The sequence below is a fragment of the Gopherus evgoodei genome, chromosome 11 (genome assembly GCF_007399415.2).
Source record: "Gopherus evgoodei ecotype Sinaloan lineage chromosome 11, rGopEvg1_v1.p, whole genome shotgun sequence".
In the NCBI taxonomy this organism is placed as follows: Eukaryota; Metazoa; Chordata; order Testudines; family Testudinidae; genus Gopherus; species Gopherus evgoodei.
Genome location: NC_044332.1, coordinates 80145683 through 80173554, shown reverse-complemented (window position 1 = coordinate 80173554; position 27872 = coordinate 80145683). Strand labels below are relative to the sequence as shown.

Here is a 27872-nt window from a genome sequence, read left to right as displayed (position 1 = left end):
ACAGCCGGGATAGCCCCTGGGAAGGGGGCGCTTGGCAGCTCTGAGGGGGGAGCCCAGGCCCTGGGGTTTCGCCAGGCGGTGCCCGCTGGAGCCCTCGGCCTGGCTGCCGGCCAGGGCAGGGCCCCCCTAAGGAAAGCCTCCCTGGGGCCTTGTGCTGGGGCCCGCGAAGGCGGCGGGGTGCTGAGGAGCAGGGCTGCGGGGGCAGTGCCAGGGTGCTGACGGGCCCCACTGGGGATCCAGGGGGACGAGGAGCAGGGCTGGGGGCTGGGGGGCAGTGCCAGGGTGCTGAGGGGCCCCGCTGGGGATCTGGGGGGGCGAGGAGCAGGGCTGGGGGCTGGGGGGCAGTGCCAGGGTGCTGACGGGCCCCGCTGGGGATCTGGGGGGGCGAGGAGCAGGGCTGGGGGCTGGGGGGCAGTGCCATGGTGCTGAGGGGCCCCGCTGGGGATCCGGGGGGACGAGGAGCAGGGCTGGGGGCTGGGGGGCAGTGCCAGGGTGCTGACGGACCCCACTGGGGATCCGGGGGGACGAGGAGCAGGGCTGGGGGTGCGGGGGCAGTGCCAGGGTGCTGACGGGCCCCGCTGGGGATCCGGGGGGGCGAGGAGCGGGGCTGGGCGCTGCGGGGGCAGTGCCAGGGTGCTGACGGGCCCCACTGGGGATCCGGGGGTGGCGAGGAGCAGGGCTGGGGGCTGCGGGGGCAGTGCCAGGGTGCTGACGGGCCCCACTGGGGATCCGGGGGGGCGAGGAGCGGGGCTGGGGGCTGCAGAGGCAGTGCCAGGGTGCTGAGGGGCCCCGCTGGGGATCTGGGGGGGGCGAGAAGCAGGGCTGGGGGCTGCGGGGGCAGTGCCAGGGTGCTGAGGGGCCCCGCTGGGGATCTGGGGGGGGCGAGAAGCAGGGCTGGGGGCTGCGGGGGCAGTGCCAGGGTGCTGACGGGCCCCGCTGGGGATCTCTGGGGGAAAGGAGCAGGGCTGGGGGCTGCGGGGGCAGTGCCAGGGTGCTGACGGGCCCCGCTGGTGATCCAGGGGGACGAGGAGCAGGGCTGGGGGTGCGGGGGCAGTGCCAGGGTGCTGACGGGCCCCGCTGGGGATCTGGGGGGGCCTGGAGCAGGGCTGGAGGCTGGGGGGCAGTGCCAGGGTGCTGACGGGCTCCGCTGGGGATCTGTGGGGGAAAGGAGCGGGGCTGGGCGCTGCGGGGGCAGTGCCAAGGTGCTGATGGGCCCCGCTGGGGATCGGGGGGGGCCGAGGAGCAAGGCTGGGGGCTGCGGGGGCAGTGCCAAGGTGCTGATGGGCCCCGCTGGGGATCGGGGGGGGGCCGAGGAGCAGGGCTGGGGGCTGCGGGGGCAGTGCCAGGGTGCTGACGGGCCCCGCTGGGGATTGGGGGAGGCGAGGAGCAGGGCTGGGGGCTGCGGGGGCAGTGCCAAGGTGCTGATGGGCCCCGCTGGGGATCGGGGGGGCCGAGGAGCAGGGCTGGGGGCTATGGGGGCAGTGCCAGGGTGCTGATGGGCCCTGCTGGGGATCGGGGGGGGCGAGGAGCAGGGCTGGGGGCTATGGGGGCAGTGCCTGGGTGCTGACGGGCCCCGCTGGGGATCCGGGGGGGCGAGGAGCAGGGCTGGGGGCTGCGGGGGCAGTGCCAGGGTGCTGACGAGCCCCGCTGGGGATCGGGGGGGGCGAGGAGCAGGGCTGGGGGCTGCGGGGGCAGTGCCAGGGTGCTGACGAGCCCCGCTGGGGATCGGGGGGGGCGAGGAGCAGGGCTGGGGGCTGCGGGGGTAGTGCCAGAGTGCTGAGGGGCCCCGCTGGGGATCAGGGGGGACGAGGAGCAGGGCTGGGGGCTGCGGGGGCAGTGCCAGGGTGCTGACGGGCCCCGCTGGGATCCGGGGGGGCGAGGAGCAGGGCTGGGGGCTGCGGGGGCAGTGCCAGGGTGCTGACGAGCCCCGCTGGAGATCCGGGGGGGCGAGGAGCAGGGCTGGGCGCTGCGGGGGCAGTGCCAGGGTGCTGACGGGCCCCGCTGGGGATCTGGGGGGGCAAGGAGCAGGGCTGGGGGCTGCGGGGGCAGTGCCAGGGTGCTGATGGGCCCCGCTGGGGATCCGGGGGGGCGAGGAGCAGGGCTGGGGGCTGCGGGGGCAGTGCCAGGGTGCTGACGGGCCCCGCTGGGGATCTGGGGGGGCAAGGAGCAGGGCTGGGGGCTGCGGGGGCAGTGCCAGGGTGCTGACGGACCCTGCTGGGGATCCGGGGGGGGTGAGGAGCAGGGCTGGGGGCTGCGGAGGCAGTGCCAAGGTGCTGATGGGCCCCGCTGGGGATCGGAGGGGGCCGAGGAGCAGGGCTGGGGGCTGCGGGGGCAGTGCCAGGGTGCTGACGGGCCCCGCTGGGGATCTGTGGGGGAAAGGAGCAGGGCTGGGGGCTGCGGGGGCAGTGCCAGGGTGCTGACGGGCCCCGCTGGTGATCCAGGGGGATGAGGAGCAGGGCTGGGGGTGCGGGGGCAGTGCCAGGGTGCTGACGGGCCCCGCTGGGGATCGGGGGGGGCCGAGGAGCAGGGCTGGGGGCTGCGGGGCAGTGCCAGGGTGCTGATGGGCCCCGCTGGGGATCCGGGGGGGCGAGGAGCAGGGCTGGGGGCTGCGGGGCAGTGCCAGGGTGCTGATGGGCCCCGCTGGGGATCGGGGGGGGCCGAGGAGCAGGGCTGGGGGCTGTGGGGGCAGTGCCAGGGTGCTGACGGGCCCCGCTGGGGATCGGGGGGGGCCGAGGAGCAGGGCTGGGGGCTGCGGGGCAGTGCCAGGGTGCTGATGGGCCCCGCTGGGGTTCCGGGGGGGCGAGGAGCAGGGCTGGGGGCTGCGGGGGCAGTGCCAGGGTGCTGACGGGCCCCGCTGGGGATCGGGGGTGGCGAGGAGCAGGGCTGGGGACTAGGGGGGCAGTGCCAGGGTGCTGACGGGCCCCGCTGGGGATCCGGGGGGGCGAGGGCCCAGGCAGGCAGCAGGCCCCTCTGGGCTCCCGGCTGGCCGCACGTCACGCCCGGCTCAGACACTGCCTTGTAGGGTAAGGGAGCCTGGGTCCTGCCAGCGACAGCAGGAGCAGAGCTGGGAGCCTGCCCGGCGCTCAGCCTCCCCCCACTCAGCCCGGCTCCGGCCTGCTCCTCCTCGGGCTGAGGGAGCCCAGATGTCCCGATCTGGGGGGCTTTTTCTTATATAGGCTCCTATTACCCCCACCCCAGTCCTGCTTGTTGACACTTGCTGTCTGGTCACCCTACTCGGGCTGAGCCGCCCCCCAGGTCAGGCCTGCCCGCCCCCCGCGGGCCCCGTGCCCCCAGCACTCACCCGGCTGCACAGTCAGCCTGGCGCTGCAGCACGACTCCCCCACCTCGTTGGCCGCCGTGACCGAGTACAGGCCGGCATCGGCCCCCCGGGCGCTCTGCACCAGCAGGGTGTGGCGCTCGCCCTCCACTTTGATGGGGCGCCAGGCGCTGCCCCTCAGCAGGATGCCATCCTTCCTCCAGGACACTGGGGTGGGAGAGAGCAGGTCACTGGGGGCAGGGCACCGTGCGCCCATCGTCGGGGCCCCCCCTCACTGCCGGGGGGCAGGGCACCCCACTCCCCTCGTCGTCAGGGCCCCCCTACTGCCGGGGGGGAGGGCACCACGCGCCCGTCGTTAGGGCCCCCCCATTACTGCCAGGGGGGAGGGCACCGTGCACACGTTGCCAGGCCCCCCATCATTGCCAGGGGGCAGGGCACCCCACACTGCCGGGGGGGAGGGCACCACGCGCCTGTCGTTAGGGCCCCCCATCACTGCCAGGGGGCAGGGCACCATGTGCCCCTCGTCGTCGGGCCCCCCCCCACTTCTGGGGGGGAGGGCACCACGCGCCCCTCATCATTAGGGCCCCCCCATCACTGCCGGGGGGCAGGGCACGGTGCGCACGTTGTCCTCAGGGCCCCCTCTCACTGCCGGGGGGCAGGGCACCATGTGCCCCTCATCGTCAGGGGCCCCCATCGCTACACTGGGGCCCTGGGGGGACAGCTCTGCTCCCCGTTATTTCTGGGGGCACGTTGCCCCCCAGGTGTAGCCAGGATCAGACCCGCAGCGGTTCCTGCCCCCTAGTGGCTGGTCTGGAGATGCGCTGCTGCAGGTGGCCTGCGCCGGGCACCCCGTCTCTCTGCACATGGCCAGGAAGCGCTGCCCTGAGAACGGGGGCTCTGCTCCCTCCCCTTCCCCCTTGTGCCCCTGCTGCCCACACAGATTCCCCTCTCCCCCAGCAGTGGCCGAGCCCGGCTAGATCCCCGGGCAGCCCCCAGCAGCTCCCAGCCCAGATACAGACAGTGGCTGGGACAGAGACTCCGACCTCCTGCCACTGCCCCGGTGTGACGCTGGGCAAGGCCCTTTGCCAGCCGGGGCTTCGTTCCCCTGCCCCAGATCTCAGGTCCGGGCTACCCATCGAGTGCTGCGTGCGGAGCCTCTCCGTCCCCTGCTCCCCCCGCCCACCCAGCACAGCTGGAGTCACTGCCATTCTCCAGTTGGCACCTTGTGCCATCCTCAGACCCGGACGCGGTGTCCGGGCATGAGGGGCGGCTCCACAGCGCAGTTGGCCATCACGCAAACATCCCCACGCTGCCAGGTGGTGCCCAGGGGAGCGCAGGCAGGGCAGCTCTGAGCCCCAGCCCGCCTGGCAAACCCCACGTGCTGCACAGCCCAGCCAGAGCTTCACTCCTGAAGCACCTGGCCCTGGGCTCTACGGTGAACACCTGGCCAGCTGGGGTGGCCCAGGCAGCCCACAGTCAAGACCGGCCCAGCCCCCCGTCCAGGTCAGGATTCCTGTGGTCTAGAACGTGTGCTAGTGCCCCCTCCGCCCCGCCCCTGGGAGGAAGGGACGTACCCCAGGCTACCCACGGAGTCAGTGTCAGGACTGGGCAAGCTCCCGATTCACTAGGCCCCACTGGCCAGCACGCCACCAGCCCCTCCTGGCCCTGCCCAGGGCTCCGGCAGCCTCCTGCGCTCACCTTCGGGCATGGGGTTGCCCGTGACAATGCACTTCAGCAGCACCTCTGCGCCCACCGTCACCACCGCGTCCTGGATGGGGATCTCGAAGAGCGGGGCCTCCAGGGGATCCTCGCCAGCGGAGACGTACGATTCATCGGATGACTCTGGGCGGGGAGAGATCAGCCCCGTGGCACTGAGTGGGGACAGGGACAGAGGCTGCGTAGAGCCCCTGACGGCTGAGCAGAGGGGGCAGCAGCAGCCATGGGTAGCCCCTAGCCCACCTCTCCCAAGCAGTCACTCATGCACCAGGGTGGGAGTTGGGCCCCTTCCATGAGTGGGGGGAGCGATGCTGGAGCTGGGCTCTGCCCTGGGGTGCAGCCACCTTTGCTCTGAGCTATGCAGGGGAGAGGCATCTCCTGCTATGCCCAGCTCTCCCACTGCACCTCTGGGCTCCCACCCGTCCCCTGCCATGGGGGGCATCCCTGAGCAGCAAGTGGCAAAGGTCCCCGTGTGACACCTTGGCCAAGGCCAGGGACTGAACCAGGGACCTGCAGAGCTGGGCAGGAGCCGCTCCAGCCAAGGAGCCAGGCACCCTGACTGGGGCTTGGGGAACCCTGCTCCAGGGGGGCACAGCGAGCACACAGGCTGGGGCTGGGGGACACATGGGGGTGCATTGGGCACATGGGCTGGGGCTTGGGAACCCCTGCTCTGGAGAGACACACTGGGATACACGGGCTGGGGCTAGGGGACCCCTACTCCAGGGGGACACAGGCACATGGGATGGGGGACCCCTGCTCCAGGGGGACACATGGGGGTACCTTGGGCACACGAGCTGGGGCTAGGGGACCCCTGCTCTGGAGAGACACATTGGGGTACACGGGCTGGGACTAGGGGACCCCCTATTCCAGGGGGACACATCAGGCTCATGGGATGGGGGACCCCTGCTCCATGGGGACACATGGGGGTACCTTGGGCACATGAGCTGGGGCTAGGGGACCCCTGCTCTGGAGAGACACATTGGGGTACACGGGCTGGGGCTAGGGGACCCCCTATTCCAGGGGGACACATCAGGCTCATGGGATGGGGGACCCCTGCTCCAGGGGGACACATGGGGGTACCTTGGGCACACAAGCTGGGACTAGGGGACCCCTGCTCTGGGGGGGACACAGAGTGCATTGAGCACACGGACTAGCTAGCTAGCAGGCCCCGCCTGCAGGAAAGGAGGGGATGGCACCCGGTGCCCCCAGCCAGACCCACAAGGCTTCCTGCTGCCAGGGAGATGCCCCCCTCTGGGTGCCCCCACTAAGCCCCCGCTGGCAGCAGCCAGTTTTATGGGCAGGCAGTTCCTGAGCCAGCCACTAGGGGGCGCCCCATGCAAGGGAGAATGGCCTAAGGGAGCCACAGAGCAGGGCACGAAGAGCAGCCGCAGCAGGGTCCCTGCAGCAGGAAAGGGCCATAGAGGGAGGCAGCAGGGAGAGCGCCCCCTGGTGACGGGGCAGCTCACTGCAGCACAGTGAATCCCAGCTGGGGTGACTGGGTGTGCCTGGGGGGTGGGTAGAGGGGTCGTTCCCCCGGGTCTGGGCCCATGCGCGTCCAACAAGCTCCCCCAAGCTAACCCCCGGGAATCCCCAGGGCTCGCTGGCCGTCTCCCTTTGCTGCAGAGCAATGCAGCCCTGTGCTGCCCCTCCAGGCTCACCCGTCACCTCCAGCCCCCCAGCCTGCAGGCAGGGCCTGGGGCTAGGCCATGGCCCGGAGCAGGGCACAACCCAGAGCCACGCCTTGCGCCAGGGCCTCGGTGCAGTTACATTCCCCGCCTGGCACACGGGCCCAATGAGCGGGCGCGAAGGGCAGCGTTCCCGAGCTGCTGGCAGCGCCCAGCACTGGCAGGGGGCAGCTCGGAAGAGAAAAGGGAGCTGGGGAGGTGACGGAGCAGACGTCTGGGCACTCATGGGCGAGTCGGCCTCTGGGACTGGCCCCTGCCGTACCCGCTGGGAGCTGCGTTGACTTCTCAGCCCGGCAGCGTGACCAGGCCACTCCTGGACCCGTGCAGGGCAGGGGGGGGGGGTCCCAAGGGATCTGCCCCACACTGCCTGCAGCAGGGAGGTGCTGGAGCAAACTGTGCCCTCTCTAGCCAGGCGTCCAGGGGCACAACACTGTGCCCAGACAGGAAGGTTTTCAGGTTCGTGCAAAGCCCAGTGGGCTCAGCTCATGCACTGGCCGGGGAGGGCCCTGTGCTGTGATGCCAGCCCTGGGGGAGGCGGGGGGGAGCCGTGTGCCATTTGAACAGTTTCAATGGGGCCCCGGCAGGGATGACTTAAAAAAAAAACACGTAAAAAACCACGAGGCTTGTAGTCACCGGGCGGTGCTCCGAGTCTCCGCGGCTCTTCGGCGGCGGGTCCTTCACTCGCTCCAGGTCTTCGGTGGCACTGAAGGACCCACCGCTGAAGTGCTGCCAACGACCCGCAGCGCCGCCAGGTGAGTAGAAATTCAAAAGGCGCCTCTAGCCAGGGAAGGGATTCTCACTGGCCCGGGGCCCGACTCGGGGGACTTGGTGGAACAGGCCTAAAGCCGGCCCTGCCCACACCCAGCCAGTGAGCCGAGCCCCCAGCCCTCCTCTGCCCCACCCGCTCAGAGCACAACAGTACACAACGTTCCCAAAGCCCCTGGAGTCCCTGCCATCGGGGCGGGGCAGGCAGCCCGCCGTGTGCCCAGCCCCGAGCACACTGCCCTGGCCGAGCTCAGGAGCGGAGCCACTCGGGGCCTGGGCCCCTCGTCCCGGGTGCTGCCCAGCCCCAGCCTGAGCATACGTGCCCCCCACCCCATGGTAACACTCCCCGGCCGCGGGCAGCAGGGTGCATTGGTGCCCGCCCTGCTCTGCTGGGGGGGGCACGGCAGGGCACTCTCGGCACAGGCCTGGGGAGAGGGCTCAGGCTGGCATATCTGATACTGTTGTTAGCCTCTCCGGCTGGAAAACAGGGAACGCACCGACCCCGTGCCCGCCCTGGCCCTGGCAGGGCCCACGGGGCAGCCCAAGCAGTCAGCCCCCTGCCTGAGGGACTTGCCAAGGGGTCGCTGGGGGAGGTGGGAACTGAAGACAGGTCTCCTGCCCCCAGCTCTGACCCCAAAGTGCTCGGCTCTCTGGGGGGCTCCTGGCCATACGGGACCGAGGGGGGCTAGCTGGGACCAGTGTGCGGGTACTGGGGGCCCCCACCCGCGAGCAGGGAGGACAGCGGCTGCCCCTACCTAGCTCTGGCGAGACGGGCCGGGGCCGGCAGCTTTTCCCCTTGCTCCGGGCGCTTCTCCCTTCCTGAGCCAGCCGGGCACCTTCCTTCTTCTCTGTGACCTTCAGCTGCCTTTGCTCGGCATCCCTGCCTGTGCCGCGCGGCCCTGCCCTGGCCCCCTCCAGGCCGGCTCCGAGCTCCGGCCCGGGCTTGGCCCAGGGTAAGAACCGCACCTCCTGGCCCACGACCCGCTTCCTGTGCGGCCCGTGCTGGCCTTCGCTCCCAGCCCCGGGGGCCCTGTCGTCGCGGCCAGCTCTCGCCCCGACCGTTGGGCCCCCATCCCGGCATGCGGCTCCCTCGGGGGTCCCGGCCTCCGGCAGGTCCCCCCGCCCCAGCGATAAGGGGCACTGCTCCACCTTCCTCTTGTCCTCAGCACCTTCCGGCTCCACACTCCTGCCTCTGGCCTCCTCCCGGGGCTGGCTGGCCAGGGCGCAGCTCCGAAGCAGTGGCTTCCGCGTGGCCGCCCGCTCCGCCCCGTCTCCAGGCCCTCCCAGCCCCACGCTGGCCAGGGCCAGCTGCTGGACACCATGCGCGTTCTCCACAGGTGGCGGGGCCTTGGGCTGCTGGCCTTTCGGGGCCGGGGTGGCTTGTGCCTCCAGTGCCCGGGGGGCAGAGCGCTGGCTGGGGCCCCGGGGTGAGGGGGCCCGCGGGAGGCCGGCCTTTGCCAGCTCCTGCGACCTCATCAGCTGCTGTTTGGAGACCGTCCTCTTGATGCGGCTCAGCTCCTCGCAGAACCTGTGCTCGATGTCGCCGAGCCGGCTGGCGAAGCGGCCCCGCTCGTCGAACGAGGCGGCCTTGTGGCGGAAGGCCTGGCGCCGGCACGTCGGGCCGCCCATCTCCGACCGCACCCCGTCCCCCAGCTCCTCCCGGGAGCCGCCCGGCGTGAGCGGGCGCTGGCCCAGGTCGGGCTGGTCGAAGGAGCGCGTCTTGCGCAGGGGCAGCCAGGCGTGGACCGGGAGGGGGCTGTTGCTCTGCTCCAGGCTCCTCCGGCGCTCCTCGAAGTACTTCAGCTTCTCGAAGATCTTGGAGCCGGAGCGCGCCAGCTTGGGCGAGGGCCGCAGCACCGACACGCGGCTGGAGGTCTCGCTCAGCGGGGTCTGGGGCCGGGACTCCAGCGTGCTGGCCTGCGAGTACCCCAGAGACTTGGGCTTCCGGACCTTCTCCTCGTACTCCTCGGGGACCGTGTCCTGGTACTCCACCGGCATCAGGGCCGTCCGGCGGGGCGTCAGGGGCGTGGGGGAGGGGACGCCAGGACCTTGGCTGGCAGGCTGAGACGTGGCTCCGGGCAGCTGGGCCGGGTACTGGCCCACCCTGGGAGATGGCAGGCAGAGAACAGGAGGCTTGGAGGCCAGCGCCTGGCCCAGAGGCCTTTGGGGGTCTGCCCCAGGCTTCGGCGAGAGCTCCGAGGTGCTGCTGTTGGGGTCGTCTCTCCTGTACCCTCCCTGGGGGATGCTGCTGCAGGCAGAAGGGGAGGGGGTCAGAGCCCGCCTGGCATGCAGCCCTGCCCCCCGAGGGCAGCAGAGCTGGTCTGTCCGGGGCTGGGACGAGGTGTGAATGCAGGCGACCCCGGAGAGGGGGCTATTGGCCTGGCACAAGAGCTGGAGCGAGGCTGGATAAACTTCAGGAAGACGGGGGTGGGGGAGATCCGGCTGGGAATGCCCCCTCACCCCCGAGGGAACCAAAACCCACCTGGGACAGCCAGCCCTGCCCTGCCCTGCCCTGCGAGAGGGGCTGGAGGAGCTAATGGGGAGTCTCCCTTCTCTGGGCCACAGTCCTGGCCCCACTGGGACGGAGGCTGGCACCAGGGGACGAGCTGTCCCACTGTGATACCAACCAGGCTGTGCCTAGCAAGCCAGGGGTGCTGTGGTCTTACCATGCACGGCATGGTCCGGGGGCACCTGGGCCTGCCCTCTCCCTGGCTCCGGAGCGGGCACAGCCCTGGGCTCGGGGGGAGCCCAACCAGCTGGAAGCATCACGGCCGGGCTGGTACAGATGTGAATGGCAGTGAGGCCAGGGCCTCCTGGGGCTAGCTGGGCGGCCGCCCCCCGGGGCCTGGCATGGCCAAGGCAGCTGGGGATTGCTAGAGCTGGAGCCCTGCTGGGAGGCTGCTGAGCCCACGAGAGGGGAGCAGTCTCGGGTGAACTACGGCAAACGGGTTACTTGGCTCAACGGCCGGGCCCTGGGCAGGACCAGCAACGGTGGGAGGGGAATACACCCCCCGCTGCCGCAGGACTCAGGCATATCTCCCCAGCCCTGTGTCACACTCAGCCACACGCACACGTGGGCACATGCATGCACACGCCCATGGGCACGCTCACATGCACACGGGCATGTGCACACACCCAGACACATGCACACGCCCATGGGCACGCTCACACGCACACACGGGCATGTGCACACACCCAGACACATGCACACACCCATGGGCACGCTCACACGCACACACGGGCATGCACACACACCCAGACACATGCACCTGTGGGCATACCCAGACACACACAGGCACACACACACGTGGGCACACCCAGACACACACACACAGATACACTCACAGACATCATCACACCCGGACACACACACACACGGACACACACTCATGGGCACGCTCACATGCACACATACATGCACACTCACAGCACACCCAGACACACACTCATGGGCACTCCCACACACACACACATACACGCACACACACAGACACACACATGGGCACACCCAGACACACACATGCACAGACACTCACACATGGACACATGGGCACGCTCACACACATGCACGCACACAGCTGCACACACACGGGCACACACAGACATACACACAGGCTCAGCGGGCTGCCCCCCTCCCTGAGCCCTTTGGACATGTGGGGATGCCCCGACTGTGCCCGCGGGCAGGGGGCGAGGAGGCCTGGGTCCGCGGGGGTGGGAAGCGGAGCGATGAAGCTGATAACCTGGGGGAGCCTCGAACACAAGACAGCGAGATGGAGGTGGCAGGAGCGGGCGGGATGGGGCCCCTGAGCACAGCAGCCAGCTGGGCAGATGGTGCCCTCCCCATTCCCCCACTCCTGGGCCAGGCCAGTCCCAGCAGCCTGGCAGTGGCCGCAGTGGGGGTGGAATGAGCGTCCCCAGGGCCCTTCCTGAAAGGCGCCCTGCCCCCAGGAGGGCCCTGCCCGTGGATCCCAGCCGGGAGTCCAAGGAGGCTGCTCTGGGACGGTGAGAGCCAGCCAAGGAGCAGGGCAGCCGTGGGGCCGGCAGGAGCGATCCTGGGGGGACTGGAGAGCAGCTCGTAATGGGGCGGGGGCTTTGTCGCTGTGCTGGAGTCAGCAGAGCTGGGGGGTGGACCCAGGGAGTGGGAAGGGGGCAGGGAGCGTGACACTGCCTGCCGGACCCTGCCCCGCCCAACCCCTCTGCCTGCCCGCGGCTCTTTAACCTCGGCTCCACCCCAGACCAGCTCCCCACTAGCTCCCACTGCCAGCTGCACAGCCCCGGCCCCCAACCCTCCCCCCAACCCCTCGTGCTCAGAGGCCCCGTTCCTCCCACCGGGATAAAGGAGGCAAAGAAAGACCCAAGGCTGAGGGCTAAGATGGCTGCGGGGGTCGGGAGGAGATGGCCCCAGCACGATGCCCCCTCCGCAGCCTCCCCCAGCTACTTACACGTGGATCGAGAGCGCCCGTCCTCTGTACAGACTGAAGGCGCTGCCGTAGGGGTCGCTGGCCACCGAGAGGCTATCCTCCGACCCCCAGCTTGTGCCCACCAGAATAGCACGCGACGCCCGTAGCAGCGGCTCCACCCCCAGGTGCCTGACCTCGGCGCTGCGGGGGGCCTGCGTATGTGCTTGCCTTGGGGTCCCCTGCGGCTGCCAGCCACCGGGGCGCAGGTAGGGCCCCCTCACTGGGAGGCCGGGCTCCGTCTCCTTCTCCACCACGGTCTGCTGGCTGCCCGACCAGCTGGAGCGCTCCTCTGCGTGCGACAGGCCCAGCGCCGACGTGGTCATGGAGGTGTCCACCAGCGTGTCTGACTCCCCTGCGCAGAGCAGAGAGGGGTGAACTGGCAGGCAGTGCCTGGAGGGGTCCGGCCAGAGCCCCTGCCCGCTCCCAGCTGGCACTGGCCAGGTCCCCTATACCCCCAACCCAACTGGAGCCAGGACTGGCCAGGACACTCCCTGTGACGTTATTAATATGAACTGGGACCATATAGATCATTGGTGCAACCAAGGCCCTGTAGTGGCACCAAACATTGTACAAAGGTTGTGGAGTGAGGTGTCTGGGACGAGATTCTGGTTTGCTGGTTCTGACTGTGCTCTCTGGATGCGTGGATCATTTTTGTATTTAAAGTTGTAAGTATTGGCTGTAGACTGTCTGTATTTCACACTTGTGCTGGGCTTCTGGGTGACATCCCAGACAAGTTGGGGTTAGCTCTGCCTGGCCTGCTTGATGGCCCATTAAGGAACATCAGCGACACAACTGACCCATGGAGAGAAGCAGATACACCTTGTGACTCAGCAAGGCAGGGACAGGCCTATGGACAGGACTGTAAGGGGGTTTTCATGCCATGTGCTGGGCAGCCTGTGTTTGGAACAAAGGAAGCAAGGGCTGCATGGCAAGAGACTATAAAAGGCTGATGCCTCATCTGCATCTTGTCTTCAATCCTGCTTCCTACCTCTGGAGGGACTTTGCTACAAACTGAAGCTCTGCACAAAGGACTGAATGACCCATCCCAGCGGAGGATGTTTCAGAGACATGATTTGAACCTGCAGTTTACTCCATCACTGCTACAAGCCTGAACCAAGAACTTGGCCATCACTGTATGGAATTGATTCCATTTAACCAATTCTAGCTCTCCTCTCTACCTTCTTCCTTTTATGAATAAACTTCAGATTTTAGATTCTAAAGGATTGGCAACAGCGAGATTTGTGGGTAAGATCTGATGTGTATATTGACCTGGGTCTGGGGCTTGGTCCTTTGGGATCGAGAGAACCGTTTTCTTTTACTGGGGTGTTGGTTTTCATAACCATTCATCCCAGGACGGGTGGCACTGGTGGTGATACTGGGAGACTGGAGTGTCTAAGGAAATTGCTTGTGTGACTTGTGGTTAGCCAGTGGGGTGAAACCGAAATCCTCTCTGGCTGGTTTGGTGCAAAGGACCCCAGCCTGGGGCTGTCACTTCCCGGCTCTGAGCGATTTGTCCTTTATTGGCTCTCTCAGTTGGGTCTCGCCAGAACCAGCATTGTTACCCCCCCACCCCGCTGGAGCTAGGATTGGCCATGGCCCCCACCCCACCCCACTCCCAGCCCCTGCAGAGCTGCCTTGAGCGCCCTTGCCGGCTCCTGCTGACCTGTGGGGGAGCTGAAAGGCGTCTCGTCCTGGAGCTCACTGGGCTGCGTCCCCTGGGGGTCGCTGGCGTCGTCCTCGCCTGTCTCCGAGTCTGGAGTCGGACAGAAGGGGGCGGTGAGGGCACAGCCTGGGCGGGCAGTGCCACTCGGGCCTCCCAGGCCAGGAACCCACCTAACCCAGGTTGCTGCTGGGAGGCAGGAGAAGGCGAGTGCCAAGGCCCCACCTGGGACAGGTGGGCAGAAGCGGACAGAGCCCGTCGGCCCCAGTGGGGGGCCTGAGCTGGGGGGAGCAGAGAGCAGCAGCAGGGGGAGAGCCAAGCACAGGGAGAGAGCAGAGCCAGCGTGCAATGGGGGGGGAGCAGAAGGGGGAGAGCCAAGCACAGCGAGAGAGCAGAGCCAGCGTGCAATGGGGGGGGGGGCAGCATGAGGAGAGCCAAGCACAGCGAGAGAGCAGGGCCAGCGTGCAATAAGGGGGGGAGCAGCAAGGGGAGAGCCAAGCACAGGGGGAGAGCAGAGCCAGTGTGCAATGGGGGGGAGCAGGGGGAGAGCCAAGCACAGGGGGAGAGCAGAGCCAGCGTGCAATGGGGGGGGAGCAGCAGGGGGAGAGCCAAGCACAGGGAGAGAGCAGAGCCAGCGTGCAATGGGGGAGAAGCAGCATGGGGAGAGCCAAGCACAGCGAGAGAGCAGAGCCAGCATGCAATGGGGGGGGGACCAGCATGAGGAGAGCCAAGCACAGGGAGAGAGCAGGGCCAGTGTGCAATGGGGGGGGAGCAGAGCCAGCGTGCAATGAGGGGGCGAGCAGCAGGGGGAGAGCCAAGCACAGGGAGAGAGCAGGGCCAGTGTGCAATGGGGGGGGGGCAGAGCCAGCGTGCAATGGGGGGGGAGCAGCAGGGGGAGAGCCAAACACAGGGAGAGAGCAGAGCCAGCGTGCAATGGGGGGGGGCAGCATGGGGAGAGCCAAGCACAGGGAGAGAGCAGAGCCAGCGTGCAATGGGGGAGAAGCAGCATGGGGAGAGCCAAACACAGCGAGAGAGCAGAGCCAGCGTGCAATGGGGGGGGAGCAGCAGGGGGAGAGCCAAGCACAGCGAGAGAGCAGGGCCAGCGTGCAATGAGGGGGGGAGCAGCAGGGGGAGAGCCAAGCACAGCGAGAGAGCAGAGCCAGCGTGCAATGGGGGGGGGAGCAGCAGGGGGAGAGCCAAGCACAGCGAGAGAGCAGGGCCAGTGTGCAATGGGGGAGAAGCAGCAGGGGGAGAGCCAAACACAGGGGGAGAGCAGAGCCAGCGTGCAATGGGGGGGAGCAGCATGGGGAGAGCCAAGCACGGGGAGAGCAGAGCCAGCGTGCAATGGGGGGGGGGAGCAGCATGGGGAGAGCCAAGCACAGGGGGAGAGCAGAGCCAGTGTGCAATGGGGGGGAGCAGCAGGGGGAGAGCCAAGCACAGGGGGCGAGCAGAGCCAGCGTGCAATGGGGGGGAGCAGCAGGGGGAGAGCCAAGCACAGGGGGAGAGCAGAGCCAGCGTGCAATGGGGGGGGAGCAGCAGGGGGAGAGCCAAACACAGGGGGAGAGCAGAGCCAGCGTGCAATGGGGGGGGAGCAGCATGGGGAGAGCCAAGCACAGGGGGAGAGCAGAGCCAGCGTGCAATGTGGGGGGAGCAGCAGGGGGAGAGCCAAACACAGGGGGAGAGCAGAGCCAGCGTGCAATGGGGGGGGCGCAGCATGGGGAGAGCCAAGCACAGGGAGAGAGCAGAGCCAGCGTGCAATGGGGGGGAGCAGGGGGAGAGCCAAGCACGGGGGAGAGCAGAGCCAGCGTGCAATGGGGGGGGAGAAGCAGGGGGAGAGCCAAGCACAGGGGGCGAGCAGAGCCAGTGTGCAATGGGGGGGGAGCAGCATGGAGGGAGGCGGTCCGGGGGGGAGGCTGAGCGGTTTCCTACCGTAGCTTTGCTTTCTGCAGGAGCGGAAAACTTCGCTTCCATCGGGGCAGCAAGAGAGAGAGAATCAGCGCCGGTTATCGGCCCGGCCTGCCGAGCTGCGGGCAGCCTGGCGGGGCAGTGGGGCACTCAGCCGAGGGGGTGGGTCCCACGGGACACGAGGGCTGGGGGGGCCGGTCACAGCCCCTGCACCCCCTGAAACACGGCACAGCCAGCCTCGCCTCGGCTCTTCTCACGAGAGTGTGCACACTCAGACACACCCCCTGACACGGCGCACCCAGCCTCACCCAAGCTCCTCTCACAAGTGTGTGCACATTCAGACACACTCCCTGACACGGCACACCCAGCCTCACCCCGGCTCCTCTCACGAGCGATGGCACACTCACAGACATCCCCCTGACATGGAACACCCAGCCTCACTCCGGCTCCTCTCACAAGCGTGTGCACACTCACAGATCCTCCCGACACAGCACACCCAGCCTGACTCCGGCTCCTCTCACGAGCGTGTGCACATTCAGACACACTCCCTGACACGGCACACCCAGCCTCACCCCGGCTCCTCTCACGAGCGATGGCACACTCACAGACATCCCCCTGACATGGAACACCCAGCCTCACTCCGGCTCCTCTCACAAGCGTGTGCACACTCACAGATCCTCCCGACACAGCACACCCAGCCTGACTCCGGCTCCTCTCACGAGCGTGTGCACATTCAGACACACTCCCTGACACGGCACACCCAGCCTCACTCCGGCTCCTCTCACGAGCGTGTGCACACTCACAGACATCCCCCTGACATGGAACACCCAGCCTCACTCCGGCTCCTCTCACAAGCGTGTGCACACTCACAGATCCTCCCGACACAGCACACCCAGCCTCACTCCGGCTCCTCTCACGAGCGTGTGCACATTCAGACACACTCCCTGACACGGCACACCCAGCCTCACCCCGGCTCCTCTCACGAGCGATGTGCACACTCACAGATCCTCCCGACATAGCACACCCAGCCTGACTCCGGCTCCTCTCATGAGCGTGTGCACACTCACAGACACATACACCACGGCACACCCGGCCTCACCCCGTTTCCTCTCACGAGCGTGTGCACACTCACAGACCCGCCCCGAAACAGCACACCCAGTCTCATCCCAGCTCCTCTCACGAGCGTGTGCACACTCACAGACACACACCCCCGACACGGCACACCCAGCCTCACCCTGGCTCCTCTCACGAGCGTGTGCACACTCAGAGACCCCCCCAACACGGCACACCCAGTCTCATCCTGGCTCCTCTCACGAGCGTGTGCACACTCACAGACATCCCCGACACAGCACACCCAGCCTCACCCTGGCTCCTCTCACAAGCGTGTGCACACTCACAGACCCCCTGACATGGCACACCCAGCCTCACCCTGGTGCCTCTCACGAACATGTGCATGCTCACAGACCACCCCATCCCCCACCTCAACAGTCAGCTTAACTTCTGTACCCAGAAAGATAGTGGAGCAAATCATTAAACAATCAATTTGCAAACACCAAGAGGATAATGAGGTGATAAGTAACAGTCAGACCAACCTGAGAGCTTTCTGTGACGGGAACAAGCCTTGGGGATGGGGGGGGGGGAAGTGGTAGATGTGGTATTCTTCGACTCTAGTAAGGCTTTCAATACTGTCTCTGCAAACTAGGGAAATGCAACCTAGATGGAGCTACGATAAGGTGGGTGCAAAACTGGTTGGAAAACCGTTCCCAGAGAGTCGTTATCAGTGGTTCACAGTCAGGCTGGGAGGGCATAACCAGTGGAGTCTCACAGGGATCAGTTCTGGGTCTGGTTCTGTTCAAGATCTTCATCAGTGCTTTAGATAATGGCATAGAGAGCACACTGATAAAGTTTGCGAACTCTACCAAGCTGAGCGGGTTTGCAACTGCTTTGGGGGTCAGGATTAAAATTCAAAATGATCTGAACAAACTGGAGAAATGGTCTGATGTAAATAGGATGAAATTCAATAAGGACAAAAGCAAAGTACTCCACTCAGGAAGGAACAATCAGCTGCACACTCACAAAATGGGCCATGATGGCCTAGGAAGGCAATGACTGTGGAAAGGGATCCGGGGGTCACAGTGGATCACAAGCTAAATCTGAGTCAACAGTGTAAGGCTGTTGCCAAAAAAGCAAACATCATTCTGGGCTGTATCAGCAGGAGTGTTGTAAGCAAGATAGAAGAAGTAATTCTTCTGCTCTACTCTGCCATGTTTAGGCCTCAACTAGAGTATCGTGTCCAGTTCTGGGCAGCACATTTCAGGAAAGATGTGGACAAATTGGAGAAAGTCCAGAGAAGAGCAACAAAAATGATGAAAGGTCTAGAAAACCTGAGCTATGAGGGGAGATTGAAATAACTGGGTTTGTTTAGTCCGGAGAAGAGAAGCCTGAGAGGGGACCAGAGAACAGTTTTCAAGTCCATAAAAGGTTGTTACAAGGAGGAGGGAGAAGAATTGTTCTTCTTAACCTCTGAGGACAGGACAAGAAGCAATGGGCTTAAACTGCAGCAAGGGCGGTTTAGGTTGGACATTAGGAAACACGTCCTGTCAGGGTGGTTAAGCTCTGGAATAAATGGCCCAGGGAGGCTGTGGAATCTCCGTCTCTGGGGATTGTTAAGAGCAGGTTGGACACACACCTGTCAGGGCTGGGCTAGATACTACGTGGTCCTGCCCTGAGTGCAGGGGACTGGACTAGAGATCTCGCGATGTCCCTTCTAGCCCTAGGTCTCTATGACACACGGCACACCCAGCCCCGCCCCGGCTCCTCTCACAAGCATGTGCACACTCACAGCTCTCCCCCCAGCCCACCAGCCCTCCCCTACAGGCCTCCCCTCCCCCGCATGGTTCCCTACACAGGTCTCCTTCCCGCCCCATGACAGCACCCCCATATACACACACAGCACAGAGTACAGCCCCCCAGCTCCCCATACAGCCCTCTACACACACAGCACAGAGTAGAGCCCCTGGCACCCTATACACCCCCCACCCCCGCATGCAGATACACAGCTCAGAGTACAGCCCCCCAGCTCCCCATACACCCCCCCCCGCACACAGACACACAGCACAGAGTAGAGCCCCTGGCACCCTATTCACCGCCCACCCCCGCATGCAGATACACAGCTCAGAATACAGCCCCCCAGCTCCCCATACACCCCCCCCCGCACACAGACACACAGCACAGAGTAGAGTCCCTGGTACCCCATAAACCCCCCCCCCCGTGCTCCTCCAGACCCACTCTGGGACCCAGACTCCTGGTTTGCCCATCTGTCCAAGCGCCCCAGCTCTGCTCCCTGGGCACGGCGGTGGAGCCTGGGGGAGGACGGCTTCCCCCAGGACATCGCTCCCCAGGGGGTCTGCCCCAACTCCTCAGAGAACCCGACACAGCGAGGCCAAACCCAGCCAGGGGGTCGTTTCTGGGCCGGGGGGGCTCTCAGCCACAGCACCCCTCCAGGTGCCTGCCATTCGGAGCCCCCCTTCCCAGCCAGCCCAGCCACAGGTGCGATCACAGACCCCTCGCACAGGAGTGTACACAGGCAGACAGCCAGACAGCCCCGCCCCAGCACCTCTCACGCGGGCGTGCACACTCACAGACCCCCCCGAAACACGGCACGTCCATCCCCACCCCAGCTCCTCTGACGAGGGTGTGCACACTCACAGACCCCCGGCTCCTCTCACGAGGGTGTGCACACTCACAGACCCCTGGCTCCTCTCACGAGGGTGTGCACACTCACAGACCCCCGGCTCCTCTCACGAGGGTGTGCACACTCACAGACCCCCGGCTCCTCTCACGAGGGTGTGCGCACTCACAGACCCCCGGCTCCTCTCACGAGGGTGTGCACACTCACAGACCCCCCGGACACACGGCACGCCCATCCCCACCCCAGCTCCTCTCACGCGGGCGTGCACACTCACAGACCCCCCCGACACACGGCACGCCCATCCCCACCCCAGCTCCTCTGACGAGGGTGTGCACACTCACAGACCCCCGGCTCCTCTCACGAGGGTGTGCACACTCACAGACCCCTGGCTCCTCTCACGAGGGTGTGCGCACTCACAGACCCCTCCGACACACGGCACGCCCATCCCCACCCCAGCTCCTCTGACGAGGGTGTGCACACTCACAGACCCCCGGCTCCTCTCACGAGGGTGTGCACACTCACAGACCCCTGGCTCCTCTCACGAGGGTGTGCACACTCACAGACCCCCCCGACACGTGGTACGCCCATCCCCACCCCAGCTCCTCTGACGAGGGTGTGCACACTCACAGACCCCCAGCTCCTCTCATGAGGGTGTGCACACTCACAGACCCCTGGCTCCTCTCACGAGGGTGTGCGCACTCACAGACCCCTCCGACACACGGCACGCCCATCCCCACCCCAGCTCCTCTGACGAGGGTGTGCACACTCACAGACCCCCGGCTCCTCTCACGAGGGTGTGCACACTCACAGACCCCCCTCGACACACGGCACGCCCATCCCCACCCCAGCTCCTCTGACGAGGGTGTGCACGCTCACAGACCCCCGGCTCCTCTCACGAGGGTGTGCACACTCACAGACCTCCCTCAACACACGGCACGCCCATCCCCACCCCAGCTCCTCTGACGAGGGTGTGCGCACTCACAGACCCCCGGCTCCTCTCACGAGGGTGTGCACACTCACAGACCCCCGGCTCCTCTCACGAGGGTGTGCACACTCACAGACCCCCCCGACACACGGCACGCCCATCCCCACCCCAGCTCCTCTGACGAGGGTGTGCACACTCACAGACCCCCGGCTCCTCTCACGAGGGTGTGCGCACTCACAGACCCCTGGCTCCTCTCACGAGGGTGTGCACACTCACAGACCCCTGGATCCTCTCACAAGGGTGTGCACACTCACAGACCCTCGGCTCCTCTCACGAGGGTGTGCACACTCACAGACCCCTAGATCCTCTCACAAGGGTGTGCACACTCACAGACCCCCCCGACACACGGCACGCCCATCCCCACCCCAGCTCCTCCGACGAGGGTGTGCACACTCACAGACCCTCGGCTCCTCTCACGAGGGTGTGCGCACTCACAGACCCACGGCTCCTATCACAAGGGTGTGCGCACTCACAGACCCCCCCGACACACAGCACGCCCAGCCCCACCCCAGCTTCTCTCACGTGGGTGTGCACACTCACAGACCCCCGGCTCCTCTCACGTGGGTGTGCACACTCACAGACCCCCGGTTCCTCTCACGTGGGTGTGCACACTCACAGACCCCCGGCTCCTTTCATGAGGGTGTGCACACTCACAGACCCACGGCTCCTATCACAAGGGTGTGCGCACTCACAGACCCCCCCGACACACAGCACACCCAGCCCCACCCCAGCTTCTCTCACGTGGGTGTGCACACTCACAGACCCCCGGCTCCTCTCACGTGGGTGTGCACACTCACAGACCCCCGGCTCCTCTCACGTGGGTGTGCACACTCAGAGACCCCTGGCTCCTCTCATGAGGGTGTGCACACTCACAGACCCCCCCGACACACGGCATGCCCATCCCCACCCCGGCTCCTCCCATGAGGGTGTGAACACTCCCAGACCTCCCTGACACGTTGCACACATGCCCCCATCACAGCCTCACCCTGCCCCACCCCCATCCCGCCCTGCCCCCATCACAGCCCCACCCTGCCCCACACTAGCTTCGCTCCCCACCACCAGGGAGCCGCTCCCCCCGCCTGTCTCCCACATGCCCTGCACCCCCCCCCCCGATCGAAGCTCCAGCAGGAGCAATTCCAGGCTCACCCCCTTGCCCTGGCTGGTGGGGCAGGCGAGCGCCACGTGGCTCAGCAGCAGCCCTGGAGAACTCGGGGGCAGCGCTGGGGTTTGCCAGGCCCCCCTCACTGGGGACCTGCAGGCCAGGCCAGGGAAGGGACGTGAGGTCCGAGGGGGGCAGGGCCATCAGCACCAGCCTGTTCCCTGGCTCCACACAGGAGTGCAGAGCCCCGGGTGGCAGCTGAGCGGGGGAGGGGGCCGGGGGTCCCGGGGGAGGGGTCCCAGGAACAACGCACCATGCGTGAAGCCCCCGAAGCGCCGCGAGTGGCCGGGTTTCTGCAAAGGAAAAGAGAACAGCGTTACCCCTCCAGCCAGTCGCCCCGGCGAGAGCCAGCGCCCAGCCCAGCAGAGGAAACGGGGCCCCCCACTGAGACGGGGGGTCCTGGGCAGTTCCCTCTGCAAAGCTCCTGGGAGCAGCTCATGCCTCCAGCGCCTGGCCCAGCATCGCCCCTTGGCACCCGTAACAGCAGCCCCAGTGCCTCTGGAGCACAGAGGGACACGGGCACAGCCATGCAGGGCACTTGTGCCCCGCGCAGGGACGGCGCCTGCACGTGGGCCCGGGAAGTTCGAGCTGGAAAAGCGGGTGGGGCCAGGGCAGGGCTGGTCTCTAGTGCAGTGACGGTCCCGGTGAGGGGGTCCCCAGCCTTCCTCTGAGGCCGAGTCCCAGCCAGATCCAGCTCCCCGGCCCAGCTCGCATCCCCAGCTTGTTCTGAGATTCAGCCCAGGTCTCCGACTCTCCAGGCTGAGCTGGGGGTGAGATGCTGGAAGTCATCAGTGGGCCCATCACCCAGGCCTTTGACCTGCAGACAATTACAGAGGTGCCAGGGGCTCCATGTCCTCCAGGCTGCCCGCCAGGGTTCACCCGCTGCGGCCAGGACAGGCCCTGGTGCGCTGGCATTGACTGGGGGCCGCGGACAGAGAAGCGGCCTCAGTTGAGTGCAGACTGGGGCATTGCTGGCCCATCCGGCTGGGCAAATAGCCCCAGAGCAGGGGCAGGATGGCCAGCAGTTTCCGAGGTGGCAGCATTCGCTTTCCTAACCAACGCTGCTCTCCCCGGCTTCCTGCGACACAGCACCAGCTGGAAAGAGCGGGGCGGGGGAAGCGCTGGGTAACAGCTAGTCCGGCTGCAAGGACGGGCCAGGGACTAGGAACCAGACCCGGGGCTGCAGGTGGCTGCTTGGACTAGTGGTGCTATTCCTGTATGTGACAAAGGCCTGTGTCTGTTACCGGTACCCCGTGTGTGCAGGGACAGGTGTGTTACCAGTGCCCCATGTGTGCGTGGGGTGGGGGGTGTTACAAGTGCCCCGTGCGGGCAGGGACAGGGGTGTTACTGATGCCCTGTGTGTGCATGGGGCGGGGGGTGTTACAGGTGCCCCGTGCGGGCAGGGATGGGTGTGTTACCAGTGCGTGTGTGCGTGGGGTGGGGGGGTGTTACAAGTGCCCCGTGCGGGCAGGGACAGGGGTGTTACTGATGCCCTGTGTGTGCATGGGGCGGGGGGTGTTACAGGTGCCCCGTGCGGGCAGGGACGGGTGTGTTACCAGTGCGTGTGTGCGTGGGGTGGGGGGGTGTTACAAGTGCCCTGTGGGGGCAGGGACGGGTGTGTCCCACCAGTTCACGGGAACCAGTTGTTAAATTTAGAAGCCCTTTTAGAACCAGTTGTCCCATGAGGCACCAGCCCCCGGGTGCCCGGGCCCAGCCGGGAGCCCCGGCTCCTGCCCCTGGGCGCCCAGACCAGCCCCCACCTCCAGGCAGCGCGGTAAGAGGGCAGGGAGCAGGGAGGGGGTGTTGGATAGAGGGAAGGGGAGTTGGGGGGGTGGATTAGTGTCAGGGCAGTCAGAGGGCAGGGAACAGGGGGATTGAATGGGGGCAAGGGTCATGAGGGGGCAGTCAGAAAAGAGCAGGGGTTGGATGGGGCGGTGGGGGGCAGTCAGGGGTAGGGATTCAAGGGGTAGTCGGGGACGGAGAGAAAGGGTGGTTGGATGGGGCAGGGGTCCCAGGGGGCCATCAGGAATGAGAGGAGGGGTTGGATGGGGCGGCAGGGGGCAGTCAGGGGACAGGGAAGAGGGGTGGATGGGGCAGGGGTCCCTGGGGGGGCATGACCCCCTCGTGGGATGAGGGGGAGGAGAGAACCGGTTGTTAATATTCTGGAGGCTCATCACTGCCCTGCTGGGGAAGGAAGCTGCTGGAAGACAGAGGGAAGCTACAGAAGGAACGGCTGAATTGGCAAGAGACGCTGCTGAGAGAAAGGAGGGGGCTTGGAGGGGGGGTCTGGAGCTGCTGGCTGCTGAGGAGGGTTCGCTAGAGACAACGAGAAACTGCCAGACTCCAGCTCCATGTCAAAAGAGCAACAGAAGAACAACAGCAACTGTCTCCTCTGCGAAGTCCAGTTTATAGCAATGTTGGGCTGTTGGAGAACTCAGAGCCGTTGTCGGCATTTGACCCATTATGCTATGGTCAGGGGAGGGGGCTCTAGCCTGGTGGGAAGTAGCTGTTTGTCTGTGCAAGAAAGCAGAGTGTCTGTGAGTAGAGTTTCTGAATGTCTGTCTCCTGTCTCAGCAGTGAATCTGGAGTTAGACCAAGAGCAGAAAGATCTCATGGGTCAGGACAATGTTTCTCAGGAGCAGATTCAAGTGGATGGTCAGGTGCATGGCCCTAACTGAGGGGGGAAGGGTAGATTTCTGATGGGTGATGGATTGGTGGCTGGGACAGCTTGTAAAAGGGAACCTGGACAAGGTAGCAGGGGTTTGCTGGAGGCAGCTCAGTGTAGTGTGGAGAACATGGTTTACCTGGTAAGGAAGCTGCCTCACTATCCCAGTATTTGTCTGTAACCAGCCCTGGGTGCTGGGACAAGGGAGAGGAGAACAAGGAGATTTTGGAGGAGCCTAGGCAGCCTTGTGAGCCGATGGCTTGGTCCAGTCAGTGGGGTAGCTTTGAGAAGGTCTCGTGTGGAATAAGAGCTGTTAAGAACGTTGAGCAGCCCTATGACCAAGTGGCTGTGCTTGGCCAGCTTGTGGGGAAGACAGTGGTGTTGGGACAGGACTGTGTCCATGCCGATTGTGTGAGTGAGGATCTGTAACTCAGGTACAGAGCAGAACAGCCTTGTGACTGAACTCACAGGGATGCAGGGGAGAGCAGGCAAACACTCACCCTTAGGTACTTGGAATCTGTTTGGTATCTCTATAAAACAGAGTCCAGTCTCTAAGTTGCTGGTAGTGGTAGATTCACAAGCAAGCAGGCAGGAGAGCGCCTGTGTAGATGTTCATAGCACAGAGGAGCTGCAGTTGGTGAACACACGTAGCCAGCAAAGGAATTCCTGTGAGCAGGTGTGGTGTTACTGACACGAACTGGGACCGTATACATCATTGTGGCAACCAAGGCCCTGTAGTGGCACCAAATCTTGTACAAAGGTTGTCAAGTGAGGTGTGTGGGATGAGGTTCTGGTTTGCTGGTTCTGACTGTGCTCTCTGGGTGCATGGAGCATTTTTGTATGTAAAGTTGTAAGTATTGGCTGTAGACTGTCTGTATTTCACACTTGTGCTGTGCTTCTGGGTGACATCCCAGACAAGTTGGGGTTAGCTCTGCCTGGCCTGCTTGATGGCCCATTAAGGACCATCAGCTACATAACTGACCCACTGAGAGAAGCAGATACACCTTGTGTCACGGAGTCCCCGGGCGATGCTCTGGAGCTGCTCCCCACCAAGCCAGGCAGGACTTTGGGGAGCCCCCTCCCCCTTGGAGCAGACTGTCTGCAGGGCAAGAAGCTCCCACGGCTTCACCTCCTGGGTCTCTCCTTGGAGCATTCAGCATCCTCTGCCCCTCCATGCGCTTCCCACAGCGAGTCCACCCCAGCGGGGTCCTGGGGAAGCCACCGGGTCCTGCACCCCCACTTTGCAGTCAGACGTGACTCTCAGCCAGCCAGTAACACAGAGGTTTATTCAATGACAGGAACAGGGTCTTAAACAGAGCTTGTAGATACAGTGAACCGGACCCCTTGGCCGGGTCCATTCCGGGGGGCAGTGAGCCAGACCCCCCCACATCTGCACTTCAGTCCTCGTCCCCAGCCAGCTCCAGACTAACAACCCCCCCAGCCCCTCCTCTCTGCTCAGCTCCTTTCCCCCGGCCAGGAGGTCACCTGATCCCTTTGTCTCCAACACCTTCAGCTGGCACCTTTGCAGGGGGGGCCCAGGCCATCAGTTGCTAGGAGACAGAGTGTCAGGCATTTAGGTGCACTGGCCCCTTCCTCTGCAGCAATCACACACCCTTATTCCACCACCTAGATACTTAAGAACTGCCATGGGGACACTGAGGCACCAACACAGTATTCAGAGAAAACATTAAGAACATTCCCAGTTTGTCACACCTTGTAATTCAGCAAGGGAGGGACAGGCCTATGGACAGGACTGTAAGGGGTTTCCATGCCATGTGCTGAGTAGCCTGTGTTTGGAACAAAGGAAGCAAAGGCTGCATGGCAAGAGACTATAAAAGGAAGCTGCATCTCCTCCATTTTGTCTTCAATCCTGCTTCTTGCCTCTGGAGGAACTTTGCTACAAACTGAAGCTCCGAACAAAGGACTGAATGACCCATCCCAGTGGGGGATGTTCCAGAGACTTGATTTGAACCTGCAGTTTATTCCATCACCGTTACAAGCCTGAACCAAGAACTTGGCCATTACTGTATGGAATTGATTCCATTTAACCAATTCTAGCTCTCATCTATAGCTTTTTCCTTTTATGAATAAACCTTCAGATTTTAGATTCTAAAGGATTGGCAACAGCGTGATTTGTGGGTAAGATCTGATGTGTATATTGACCTGGGTCTGGGGCTTGGTCCTTTGGGATCGAAAGAACCTTTTCTTTTACTGGGGTGTTGGTTTTCATAACCATTCATCCCCAGGACGGGTGGCACTGGTGGGGATACTGGGAGACTGGAGTGTCTAAGAGAATTGCTTGCGTGACTTGTGGTTGGCCAGTGGGGTGAGACCGAAGTCCTCTCTGGCTGGTTTGGTGCAAAGGACCCCAGCCTGGGGCTGTGACTGCCTTGCTCTGGGTGACTTGTTCTGAATTGATACTCTCAGTTGGGTCCCACCAGAACCAGCATCGTTACTGTAAGAGGCAAGAAGCAGGACTGAAGACAAAATGGAGGAGATGCAGCTTCCTTTTATAGTCTCTTGCCATGCAGCCTGTGCTTCCTTTGTTCCAAACACAGGCTACTCAGCACATGGCATGGAAACCCCTTACAGTCCTGTCCATAGGCCTGTCCCTGCCTTGCTGAGTTACAAGGTGTATCTGCTTCTCTCAATGGGTCAGTTGTGTAGCTGATGGTCCTTAATGAGCCATCAAGCAGGCCAGGCAGAGCTAACCCCAACTTGTCTGGGGCGTCACCCAGAAGCCCAGCACAAGAGTGAAATACAGACAGTCTACAGCCAATACTTATAACTTTACATACAAAAATGATCCACGCACCCAGAGAGCACAATCAGAACCAGCAAACCAGAACCTCGTCCCAGACACCTCACTCGACAACCTCTGTACAAGAGTTGGTGCCACTACAGGACCTTGGGTGCCACAATGATCTATACGGTCCCATTTCACGATAATGTCACCGGGGCACACCCTACTTTTTTGGCAAAATGGGGCATTTGTTCCATTTGCTCTTCCCAACTCATGAGCTGGGAAGAGTAAATGGGACAAATGGTTAATTTTGCCAAAAAAGTCAGGACATTTGGGCCAGGGCTTAAAAAGGGGCTGTCCCGGCCTGAGGGGACATATGGTCACCCTACCGCATGCGGGCAGTGATGGGCATGGTGCAGGTGCCCAGCTGTGTGCGTGGGAGGTGTTACAGGTGCCCAGGTGTGTGCGGGGGGGGCATGTTACCAGTGCATGCAGCGAAGGGGTGTGCATACACGCGGTGCCCAGGTACGCGCGGTAACGGGTGTGTGTGTTACAGGTGCCCAGCTGTGTGCGTGGGGGGTGTTACAGGTGCCCAGGTCTGTGCGGGGAGGGGGGGGTGTTACCGGTGCATGCAGCGAAGGGGTGTGCATACACGTGGTGCCCAGGTACGCATGGTAATGAGTGTGTGTGTTACAGGTGCCCAGCTGTGTGCGTGGGGGTGTTACAGGTGCCCAGGTCTGTGTGGGGGGGCGTTACTGGTGCATGCAGCAAAGGGGTGTGCATACACGTGGTGCCCAGGTACGCGCGGTAACTGGTGTGCGTGTTGCAGGTTCCAGGAGCATGTGGAGTGCCTGTGTGTGCGTAAGGGCATGTTATGCAGGAAGCAAAGGCACTCGGGGAACAGAGCCCTGGGGCCTGACCCTGAGGCCCCACTGTGACGCCTGCGAGGTCCTGAGCTGCCTCGGGTTCCCTCAATGTGCTGGCAGCACAGGCGAGGCCGAGGGGGAGCGCCAGGCTCCAGCTAAGGAGGCAGAGGAGGGGAGATAATGCCCTGTGCTCCAGGCCACGGCATTTCACAGTCAGCAACACGGTAACTTTCGTCCTCCGCCCCTGCCCCACTCCAGGCCTGGCAGGAGCGTTCTGGGCATCCAGGGGAGGAAC

General features: G+C 64.6%; 1 protein-coding gene across 5 annotated transcripts in view; it reads right to left on the bottom strand.

Moving 5' to 3' along the window:
- SPEG (striated muscle enriched protein kinase) overlaps window positions 1–27872 on the bottom strand; it is a 111780-nt gene that overhangs the window by 60170 nt on the left and 23738 nt on the right. The window contains exons 1-6 of one of the 5 annotated variants that reach the window (XM_030579996.1): window positions 15493–16359; window positions 13567–13656; window positions 11886–12255; window positions 8199–9691; window positions 4976–5119; window positions 3302–3484 (exon numbers count right to left, since the gene is read on the bottom strand). In XM_030579996.1, the coding sequence (XP_030435856.1) occupies window positions 3302–3484; window positions 4976–5119; window positions 8199–9691; window positions 11886–12226 (2161 nt within the window). In that variant the 5' untranslated portion in view covers window positions 12227–12255; window positions 13567–13656; window positions 15493–16359. Of the gene's footprint in view, window positions 1–3301; window positions 3485–4975; window positions 5120–8198; window positions 9692–11885; window positions 12256–13566; window positions 13657–15492; window positions 16360–27872 lie in introns of those variants that run through there. The other 4 variants (XM_030579991.1, XM_030579992.1, XM_030579993.1 and 1 more) reach the window with 4 other exon arrangements.